We start from the raw sequence: 11,923 nt of genomic DNA on the forward strand, positions 1-11,923 counted from the left end.
AGACCAAGTATGCCAGCTCTAATTTGGGCACATAAGGATCATTTCTAATCGTTTTAAATATGTCCATTCATTTCACATTATAATATTCACATATTTTCATCTTAAATATGGGGTCAGAGCCCCCTATGTGTTGTCCGTGAAATTGCAGATGGACAGAGAGAGGCTTCCGGACTCATCTCAAATATCGCGAGAGTTTGTTGCTGGGATAAAGAAATGTCATTAACAAAGTAGATTTTCTCCTGGTTTGTCTCGCTAAAAGAAGCCATTTTACTATGAATATCTTGTAAATATTGTGTGCCTTGTGATGATTTGGTTCAGTGACCATGGAGTTAAGGAATGGTTCAGAAGCTGTGTTCACGTTCACTCTCCCATTGGAAATGAATAGACTCCAACATTCTTCCTGTCTCCTAATAATGTTACCGCCCACCTCACGCAGATACAGGAAGTAAGCAAAGTTGGCCTCTCTTGCTAATTCTCCTCTTGGACCAAAGCCAGAGTAGATAAACTACCCCAGAAGTGTTTTAAATGTCTGGGGTGAAACACCGAAGCCAGAGTAGATAAACTACCCCAGAAGTGTTTTAAATGTCTGGGGTGAAACACCGAAGCCAGAGTAGATAAACTACCCCAGAAGTGTTTTAAATGTCTGGGGTGAAACACCGAAGTCAGAGTAGATAAACTACCCCAGAAGTGTTTTAAATGTCTGGGGTGAAACACCGAAGCCAGAGTAGATAAACTACCCCAGAAGTGTTTTAACACCTAACCATACTAAGGCTGTACCCAAGCCCTGTTTTTAGGACTCGAACTTCTTCAGGAATTTTCGAGCGAACATCCGAACCATTTGTTTCCAATTAATTAATTTCTCCGAGTGCTTTTAACCAGGCTGCAATTCAATACGATACGATATATCCGCCTTGAACATGATTATCGCAGCGCTGAAGAGAGCACAGCGCCCTCTCTTTATGAATCTCTCTCGTCTCTCCCAACACACACACATGCTGCACACATGCACGCACACACACACACACACAGAGCGTCAAGTGGCTCTGACATGTGCTCCGCGAAAACAGCTGATCTCCGAGCTCATCATTCCATAAAAATGAGCCATGATTTCTCAAGCAGCCCCCAAAACATGGTAATTGTGAGTACCTGTACGACTGTCCATATTTTTTGTCAGACCAAAAATCCTTCCCATTCCCAATGTCTCTGTTAAGCTTGCTGGCTGGCAGCTAAAACGAGAGTGTAGCTTGCTCGGTAGCTACTCAGAAGCGCATTGTGTGTGTACTGTGTGTGTGTGTGTGTGAGACACGTCAGACATTCCATTCAATTGAACTCTTTTGTTCTCACAGAACAAGGTGAAAAAGGTCAATCACCTCAGCTGCAGGCCAATCACCAAATTGGGGGACAGCAGAACAAGGAGATATTTCTTTAAAATATCATAACTTCTGACAGGAATGCACTAGAAACTTACTTTTTTTACATGCTCATATCACATTCTCGCCGAGATATATTTTCGAGTTAATAAAAAAGTAAAAAAAAATATATAGGCATATTATTTTTTTTAATTAAAAAAAAACAAAAAACGAATGGTTCAAGCCCATTCATTAAGATTCGAGTGCCAACCCTAACGAGCGAACATTCGAACCTTGAATGTTTGGGGACAGCCTTAAACCATACTGGCTGGGTCAAAATGACCCTTTAGTGTAAAATAAATAGTTTAACTATGAAATTAAAATACCATAAAAATAAAGACCTTTCTTCACAGGCGGATTGTATTAGAATACATGATCTTCAGGATAAATTCAGGGTCAACAGAAATCTCTCCCTCAACCACATTTGATTAATAGAATTCAGACACATTATTTAACTATAAGCACTACTGGTGTTTTAATCAAACTGCATTAATTAATGAGTGATTTAATGTTGATATTGTTATGATTTCAGCCAACCTTGCTCAGCTGTCCAGCGTAGAAATAAGGATGAATCTCAGCGAGAGTCGAGTGGAGCAACTGGCCGATAAGAATGAAGGTAAATAACTTCACATTTAGCAAATATGTTATGTAACATAACAGTAATTAAAATGCCATAAAACAGTGGTTTTCAACTATTTTCATATCAAGGCCCATTATTTATTCAGCATTTGAGCCACGGACCATTTGATGACATTTAGCTTAACTTAAGTAACAAAGATGTTTAACAACTTAGTGTAACTCTTGAGAGCGTACAATGAAACCAAATGGACCCTGGTATACATTCTAAGCATTTATGCTCAGTTAGCTTTTATAAATGTCACTTTAAACGTGAAAACAGACTGCGCTGCTGTCTAGTCGTGTTCAAACCATTGTGATGTTGCATTACCTACGTTTACTGGGGACCCCCTGGACAACCCCCAATGGCCCCTGGGAGTCACCGGACCCCGAATTGAGGAGCACTGGCATACATTCTAAGCATTTATGCTCAGTTAGCTTTTATAAATGTCACTTTAAACGTGAAAACAGACTGCGCTGCTGTCTAGTCGTGTTCAAACCATTGTGATGTTGCATTACCTACGTTTACTGGGGACCCCCTGGACAACCCCCAAGGGCCCCTGGGGGTCACCGGACCCCGAATTGAGAAGCACTGGTATACATTCTAAACATTTGTATTCAGTCAGCTTTTATAAATGTCATTTTAAACGTGAAAACAGACTGTTGCGTGCTGCTGTCTGGTCGTGTGCTTCAAACCACTGTGATGCCGCATTAAACTACTTTTACTGGTGACCCCCTGGACAACCCCCAAGGGCCCCTGGGGGTCACCAGACCCCGAATTGAGGAGCACTGGCATACATTCTAAGCATTTATGCTCAGTTAGCTTTTATAAATGTCACTTTAAACGTGAAAACAGACTGCGCTGCTGTCTAGTCGTGTTCAAACCATTGTGATGTTGCATTACCTACGTTTACTGGGGACCCCCTGGAAATCCCCCAAGGGGCCCGGGGGGTCCACGGACCCCGAATTGAGAAGCACTGGCATGCATTCTAAGCATTTATGCTCAGTTAGCTTTTATAAATGTCACTTTAAACGTGAAAACAGACTGCGCTGCTGTCTAGTCGTGTTCAAACCATTGTGATGTTGCATTGCCTACGTTTACTGGTGACCCCCTGGACAACCCCCAATGGCCCCTGGGGGTCACCGGACCCCGAATTGAGAAGCACTGGCATACATTCTAAGCATTTATGCTCAGTTAGCTTTTATAAATGTGACTTTAAACGTGAAAACAGACTGCGCTGCTGTCTAGTCGTGTTCAAACCATTGTGATGTTGCATTACCTACGTTTACTGGGGACCCCCTGGAAATCCCCCAAGGGCCCCGGGGGGTCCACGGACCCCGAATTGAGAAGCACTGGCATGCATTCTAAGCATTTATGCTCAGTTAGCTTTTATAAATGTCACTTTAAACGTGAAAACAGACTGCTCTGCTGTCTAGTCGTGTTCAAACCATTGTGATGTTGCATTGCCTACGTTTACTGGGGACCCCCTGGAAATCCCCCAAGGGCCCCGGGGGGTCCACGGACCCCGAATTGAGAAGCACTGGCATGCATTCTAAGCATTTATGCTCAGTTAGCTTTTATAAATGTCACTTTAAACGTGAAAACAGACTGCGCTGCTGTCTAGTCGTGTTCAAACCATTGTGATGTTGCATTGCCTACGTTTACTGGGGACCCCCTGGACAACCCCCAAGGGCCCCTGGGGGGTCACCGGACCCCGAATTGAGAAGCACTGGCATACATTCTAAGCATTTATGCTCAGTTAGCTTTTATAAATGTCACTTTAAAACGTGAAAACAGACTGCGCTGCTGTCTAGTCGTGTTCAAACCATTGTGATGTTGCATTGCCTACGTTTACTGGGGACCCCCTGGAAATCCCCCAAGGGCCCCGGGGGGTCCACGGACCCCGAATTGAGAAGCCCTGGCATGCATTCTAAGCATTTATGCTCAGTTAGCTTTTATAAATGTCATTTTAAACGTGAAAACAGACTGCGCTGCTGTCTAGTCGTGTTCAAACCATTGTGATGTTGCATTGCCTACGTTTACTGGTGACCCCCTGGACAACCCCCAATGGCCCCTGGGGGTCACCGGACCCCGAATTGAGAAGCACTGGCATACATTCTAAGCATTTATGCTCAGTTAGCTTTTATAAATGTCACTTTAAACGTGAAAACAGACTGCGCTGCTGTCTAGTCGTGTTCAAACCATTGTGATGTTGCATTGCCTACGTTTACTGGTGACCCCCTGGACAACCCCCAATGGCCCCTGGGGGTCACCGGACCCCGAATTGAGAAGCACTGGCATACATTCTAAGCATTTATGCTCAGTTAGCTTTTATAAATGTCACTTTAAACGTGAAAACAGACTGCGCTGCTGTCTAGTCGTGTTCAAACCATTGTGATGTTGCATTGCCTACGTTTACTGGGGACCCCCTGGAAATCCCCCAAGGGCCCCGGGGGGTCCACGGACCCCGAATTGAGAAGCACTGGCATGCATTCTAAGCATTTATGCTCAGTTAGCTTTTATAAATGTCACTTTAAACGTGAAAACAGACTGCGCTGCTGTCTAGTCGTGTTCAAACCATTGTGATGTTGCATTGCCTACGTTTACTGGGGACCCCCTGGACAACCCCCAAGGGCCCCTGGGGGGTCACCGGACCCCGAATTGAGAAGCACTGGCATACATTCTAAGCATTTATGCTCAGTTAGCTTTTATAAATGTCACTTTAAACGTGAAAACAGACTGCGCTGCTGTCTAGTCGTGTTCAAACCATTGTGATGTTGCATTGCCTACGTTTACTGGGGACCCCCTGGAAATCCCCCAAGGGCCCCGGGGGGTCCACGGACCCCGAATTGAGAAGCACTGGCATGCATTCTAAGCATTTATGCTCAGTTAGCTTTTATAAATGTCATTTTAAACGTGAAAACAGACTGCGCTGCTGTCTAGTCGTGTTCAAACCATTGTGATGTTGCATTGCCTACGTTTACTGGGGACCCCCTGGAAATCCCCCAAGGGCCCCGGGGGGTCCACGGACCCCGAATTGAGAAGCACTGGCATGCATTCTAAGCATTTATGCTCAGTTAGCTTTTATAAATGTCACTTTAAACGTGAAAACAGACTGCGCTGCTGTCTAGTCGTGTTCAAACCATTGTGATGTTGCATTGCCTACGTTTACTGGGGACCCCCTGGACAACCCCCAAGGGCCCCTGGGGGGTCACCGGACCCCGAATTGAGAAGCACTGGCATACATTCTAAGCATTTATGCTCAGTTAGCTTTTATAAATGTCACTTTAAAACGTGAAAACAGACTGCGCTGCTGTCTAGTCGTGTTCAAACCATTGTGATGTTGCATTGCCTACGTTTACTGGGGACCCCCTGGAAATCCCCCAAGGGCCCCGGGGGGTCCACGGACCCCGAATTGAGAAGCACTGGCATGCATTCTAAGCATTTATGCTCAGTTAGCTTTTATAAATGTCACTTTAAACGTGAAAACAGACTGCGCTGCTGTCTAGTCGTGTTCAAACCATTGTGATGTTGCATTGCCTACGTTTACTGGGGACCCCCTGGACAACCCCCAAGGGCCCCTGGGGGGTCACCGGACCCCGAATTGAGAAGCACTGGCATACATTCTAAGCATTTATGCTCAGTTAGCTTTTATAAATGTCACTTTAAAACGTGAAAACAGACTGCGCTGCTGTCTAGTCGTGTTCAAACCATTGTGATGTTGCATTGCCTACGTTTACTGGGGACCCCCTGGAAATCCCCCAAGGGCCCCGGGGGGTCCACGGACCCCGAATTGAGAAGCACTGGCATGCATTCTAAGCATTTATGCTCAGTTAGCTTTTATAAATGTCATTTTAAACGTGAAAACAGACTGCGCTGCTGTCTAGTCGTGTTCAAACCATTGTGATGTTGCATTGCCTACGTTTACTGGTGACCCCCTGGACAACCCCCAATGGCCCCTGGGGGTCACCGGACCCCGAATTGAGAAGCACTGGCATACATTCTAAGCATTTATGCTCAGTTAGCTTTTATAAATGTCACTTTAAACGTGAAAACAGACTGCGCTGCTGTCTAGTCGTGTTCAAACCATTGTGATGTTGCATTGCCTACGTTTACTGGGGACCCCCTGGAAATCCCCCAAGGGCCCCGGGGGGTCCACGGACCCCGAATTGAGAAGCACTGGCATGCATTCTAAGCATTTATGCTCAGTTAGCTTTTATAAATGTCACTTTAAACGTGAAAACAGACTGCGCTGCTGTCTAGTCGTGTTCAAACCATTGTGATGTTGCATTGCCTACGTTTACTGGGGACCCCCTGGACAACCCCCAAGGGTCCCTGGGGGGTCACCGGACCCCGAATTGAGAAGCACTGGCATACATTCTAAGCATTTATGCTCAGTTAGCTTTTATAAATGTTACTTTAAACGTGAAAACAGACTGCGCTGCTGTCTAGTCGTGTTCAAACCATTGTGATGTTGCATTGCCTACGTTTACTGGGGACCCCCTGGAAATCCCCCAAGGGCCCCGGGGGGTCCACGGACCCCGAATTGAGAAGCACTGGCATGCATTCTAAGCATTTATGCTCAGTTAGCTTTTATAAATGTCATTTTAAACGTGAAAACAGACTGCGCTGCTGTCTAGTCGTGTTCAAACCATTGTGATGTTGCATTGCCTACGTTTACTGGTGACCCCCTGGACAACCCCCAATGGCCCCTGGGGGTCACCGGACCCCGAATTGAGAAGCACTGGCATACATTCTAAGCATTTATGCTCAGTTAGCTTTTTTAAATGTCACTTTAAACGTGAAAACAGACTGCGCTGCTGTCTAGTCGTGTTCAAACCATTGTGATGTTGCATTGCCTACGTTTACTGGTGACCCCCTGGACAACCCCCAATGGCCCCTGGGGGTCACCGGACCCCGAATTGAGAAGCACTGGCATACATTCTAAGCATTTATGCTCAGTTAGCTTTTATAAATGTCACTTTAAACGTGAAAACAGACTGCGCTGCTGTCTAGTCGTGTTCAAACCATTGTGATGTTGCATTGCCTACGTTTACTGGTGACCCCCTGGACAACCCCCAATGGCCCCTGGGGGTCACCGGACCCCGAATTGAGAAGCACTGGCATACATTCTAAGCATTTATGCTCAGTTAGCTTTTATAAATGTCACTTTAAACGTGAAAACAGACTGCGCTGCTGTCTAGTCCTGTTCAAACCATTACGATGTTGCATTACCTACGTTTACTGGTGACCCCCTGGACAACCCCCAATGGCCCCTGGGGGTCACCGGACCCCGAATTGAGAAGCACTGGTATAGATTCTAAACAATTGTATTCAGTCAGCTTTTATAAATATGTTGTTCCCCCTAGGTCTGCTATTTTTGGGGGCCACTGTCTGTCTGTCTGTCTAAAATAGCAGACCTACAAGCTCGTAGCGCGGCACTCTGCCGCGCTACGAGCTTGTAGGTCTGCTATTTTGGGGGCCACTGTCTGTCTGTCTGTCTGTCTGTCTGTCACAATGTGATTTTCCATGTGCAGGAGTGATCCCTGGGGCCCAAAGCTGTAAACAACTGAAAGAAGTACTGAATGTGAATGAAGGTGAAGTAATTAATTCATAGGAGGACACAGCAGCTTCACTGCTGCCTTTCTATTTCTATAGTGATTAATTCATAGGAGGACACAGCAGCTTCACTGCTGCCTTTCTATTTCTATAGTCATTAATTCATAGGAGGACACAGCAGCTTCACTGCTGCCTTTCTATTTCTATAGTCATTAATTCATAGGAGGACACAGCAGCTTCACTGCTGCCTTTCTATTTCTATAGTCATTAATTCATAGGAGGACACAGCAGCTTCACTGCTGCCTTTCTATTTCTATAGTCATTAATTCATAGGAGGACACAGCAGCTTCACTGCTGCCTTTCTATTTCTATAGTGATTAATTCATAGGAGGACACAGCAGCTTCACTGCTGCCTTTCTATTTCTATAGTCATTAATTCATAGGAGGACACAGCAGCTTCACTGCTGCCTTTCTATTTCTATAGTGATTAATTCATAGGAGGACACAGCAGCTTCACTGCTGCCTTTCTATTTCTATAGTCATTAATTCATAGGAGGACACAGCAGCTTCACTGCTGCCTTTCTATTTCTATTCTCTCTTCTTCTAACTTTGGGTTGACTTATATTTGCCTCGTGTTTGTTCGTTTTCTACCCTTCAGATGGCATTTACCGCCTTACTACTGCTGATGGTGGGGAATACCAGACTTTCTGTGACATGACAACTGCAGGTGGTGGCTGGACGTTGGTCGCAAGTGTTCATGAGAACAACATGAATGGTAAATGTACATCGGGTGACCGCTGGACCTCAGAGCAGGGCAACAATGCCAACCTGCCAGGCGGTGATGGCAACTGGGCCAACAGAAACACATTCGGAACAGCAGGGGGAGCTACCTCTGATGATTTCAAGGTACAGTAGGTCGCTTTTTGACTGATCCTCAATATTAATGGCTCAGTATTAATGGCTGGTGTGCAGTTGAAAGAAGAGCATGCGAGCATTGCTTTAATTTGACTGTGTCTGTGTAATTCCCACAGTCCAACCTTACTCATGAACATATGCATATTAGGATTGTGATAATGATTTGTTTCCAAAGCAGGTTTGTACTACTTGAATTTAGATGCTACTGTATATTCTGTGACTCTGTGAAAATTATATCCATATGGCGGTTCTTCATATTAGGATTGTGATAGGATTTGTTTCCAAAGCAGTGGGCATAGTTTAGCGGCCAAACTTCTAATCGTTGTAGCAACTACATTGAATTTAGCTTACAGTATCTTCTCTGTTCTACATATTAGCCTATACAATATTTCATTCATTTCATGTATTTGTTCACCCAATATTTCTTTGACAGAATCCTGGCTACTCTGAAATCGAGGCAGGGGATGTAGCAGTGTGGCACGTTCCCAACATCACTCCAGTGAGAGACTGGAGGACCGCCGCTATCCTACGATACCACACCACCAATCAGTTCTTGAGTGGGTTTGATGGGAACCTCTTCAACCTTTTCCAAGTAAGATCGGCTGAATTGTGTCACATTGCAACTACATCAGCATATGTACTGTAGCTGAAGTGCTCCTATCAGAATAACATCTTACCGCTTCAAACCTTTGTTTTAATAACTATTCATTGTACAAGATTAATAAGACATTTTAGTATTTATGTTTTAAAACATAAATAAGGTATGTAAGCTAAAACAGTGTCTAACTTTTTACCGTATCTGATACTTATTCAACCCCCTTTTCTTCCCATTCTTAAGCGGTACCCAGTAAAATATGCTGCAGGGAGTTGCAAAAGTGACAATGGACCATCCATCCCTATTACATACGACTTTGGGAATGATGACACCGTAAGAAACTTTTATGGGCCCGTTGCGAGACGTAAGTTTTGTAGATGTAGATGATGGAACATAAAAATATAAATGGCTGAGAAAAGACAATTAAGAGCCCGCACACTAGTACAAACTCCTGTTCACTTTCATTATAATTAGAACAACCATTCGCTCCTATATGAATTTATGAATCTTTATCAGACAAAGATCATCCACATATATAAATGTCTAATAATAAAGTTGCACATTTAGTGTGCATGCTGTACTCTTCACTCTGCTGATGTTCACCTGGTCCAGCATCTAGGCATAGAGAGAGAAAGAAAGCAAGACAGAGACAGAGAGGGAGATACAAGCAAATACAAATAGTTGCCACAAATGATGAAAAGATTACTGGCCAATAATTCCAAATGAGCCACCTACAGTATAGCATTGGTGCTGTCATATCAAGTTATTCAAGTATGCCATCTGGTTATATCTCACATATCAGAATCAAGAACCATGTACTACTATGACCACTACTACTAATACAAATGCATCATGTGTGTAATATATTATTCTATTCAATGTTTAATACTGTATTATTACTATTATAATATTAATATAAAGTCGTATTTATTTATTGTGTTCTCCTTCAGGTGAGTTAACACCAGGCTACATCTCCTTCAGAGCATTCAATAATGAACGTGCAGCCTTGGCCATGTGCTCTGGATCCAAACCTACTGGCTGCAATATTGAACATGTGAGTATTCTCTAGTTATCTAGTAAAGGGAGGTACGGGAGGTGCTCAGCATGGCTGAGGGAAGTAGGGGTGCTGGGGGGGCTGTAGCACCCCCTCCCCCCAGGCACAGCCCCCCCTCGAACAGGAGGGGAATAATAATAATAATAATAATAAATATGCTGTATCACAGTATTGGCACCTTATCCTGGTTAATTGCCTGTGTCAGTTCGTTCATATAACTTGCGTGTGGAGAGGGAAAGTAAAGGCCACGTTTGCGAGTGAAAATGCGCTAAAATGCGCGTGCATGATGCGCGTGCACGCGCATTTTTGCGGCCCCCTACTAGACGCTCAGCCCCTGCGAGTGTAAAGTACTTCCCGCGGGCCTGGTGCTCAGCTCTTGTTTTTGTACCATAGCCTATTACTCTTTACTGTCACATTGAACTCAGTTGTGTGTGTGTGTGTGTGTGTGTTGCATATTTCTACATGTTGATAGTTTTGCATTGGTGGAGGAGGATTCTTCGCAGAGGGAGCTCCTTTACAGTGCGGTGACTTCAGTTCCTTCGACTGGGATGGCCATTATCCCAACCACCCCAGTGGTTGGAGTGCATCCAAGCAAATTACAGAGGCTGCCGTGCTGATCTTCTATCGCTGAGTTCCTCCATGTTCCAACAACCACTGGAACATGGTTTAACTATATGTTACTTGCTGTTTACTATATGTTACTTGCTGTTTACTATATGTTACTTGCTGGTTACTATATGTTACTGGTTACTGTGACTGATTGATGTGATCTCTCAAAACAAAAACAATTTGAATGTAGGATTAAATGATTAGCAAGTTAGCAACTATGGCAAATTGTGATTTTTTAATTTGTTTCCATTTCATTTGATTATTGTAATCATATTGAATTCATCATATTTTCTATATTTACGATATTGTATCCTAATTGCTAAATGCTGTATCTCAAATTAACTTGAAATAAATTATATTCCTGCATCCGAAGTAAAAGTCTAATTCGTATTTAATCCCTGACAGTATCTCTTTGCATTGTAGTCCAAGATAGTACCTCCACACATTTTCCATCCATCTTCAACCGCTTATCCGTAGTCGGGCGAGTATTTTGCATAAAAACTCTTCATAGATATAATTGATGCCTCATTCATTCAGATTGAGGCCTTTTTATTCATGTTGAAAAATCGATCTCGTTCCGAATAAAAATGACGTGACTTCATTGCTGCGTAATTCACGGTGTGAATGCACTCGTGACAAAACAATTTGGGGGAAAAAACATGAATTAATCAGAAAAACCTTTTTGGGCATGTCATTGTAAATTAAAATAATAATAGACATTCCATAATGTTGGAACATAGCAGACAGACATGATTGTGAGCTTGTAGATCAGATATTTTCTAAAGAAATTAAAACTTTGTTTTTTGCGCGGTCAAGTGGTTAAATAATAGCACACATCACATGGGAACTCATTAGACATTGAATCCAACCTTGGGTCAACATCACCGTGAAGCTAAACACAAACCCACCCAGATCAAGAGAGACCCCTTCCCTTCCCCAAGTTCCTCCACCTCCATAAGGAGAGAGACCCCTTCCCCAAGTTCCTCCACCTCCATAAGGAGAGAGACCCCTTCCCCAAGTTCCTCCACCTCCATAAGGAGAGAGACCCCTTCCCCAAGTTCCTCCACCTCCATAAGGAGAGAGACCCCTTCCCCAAGTTCCTCCACCTCCATAAGGAGAGAGACCCCTTCCCCAAGTTCCTCCACCTCCATAAGGAGAGAGACCCC

General features: G+C 43.9%; 1 protein-coding gene across 1 annotated transcript; it reads left to right on the forward strand.

Annotated features, from left to right (window-relative positions):
• Positions 1–1,024: 1,024 nt before the first annotated feature.
• Positions 1,025–11,123, forward strand: LOC306929377 (intelectin-1a-like). Its single transcript, XM_079509882.1, has 8 exons — positions 1,025–1,132; positions 1,942–2,025; positions 7,563–7,622; positions 8,243–8,490; positions 8,933–9,091; positions 9,338–9,458; positions 10,045–10,148; positions 10,621–11,123. The coding sequence occupies exons 2-8, from the start codon at positions 1,977–1,979 to the stop codon at positions 10,777–10,779; spliced, it is 900 nt and encodes a 299-aa protein (XP_079366008.1). The 5' UTR covers positions 1,025–1,132; positions 1,942–1,976; the 3' UTR covers positions 10,780–11,123.
• The last annotated feature ends 800 nt before the right edge of the window (positions 11,124–11,923 follow it).

This window comes from Electrona antarctica (assembly GCF_951216825.1).
Source record: "Electrona antarctica genome assembly, chromosome: 9".
NCBI classification, from domain to species: Eukaryota; Metazoa; Chordata; class Actinopteri; order Myctophiformes; family Myctophidae; genus Electrona; species Electrona antarctica.

Excerpts from the sequence above, each read along its gene's own strand:
- LOC306929377 (XM_079509882.1), top strand. The coding sequence starts at position 1,977 with ATGAATCTCAGCGAGAGTCGAGTGGAGCAACTGGCCGATAAGAATGAA. Across the intron at positions 7,623-8,242 it reads AGTACTGAATGTGAATGAAG|ATGGCATTTACCGCCTTACT; the intron begins GTGAAGTAATTA and ends TCTACCCTTCAG. Across the intron at positions 8,491-8,932 it reads CTACCTCTGATGATTTCAAG|AATCCTGGCTACTCTGAAAT; the intron begins GTACAGTAGGTC and ends TTTCTTTGACAG.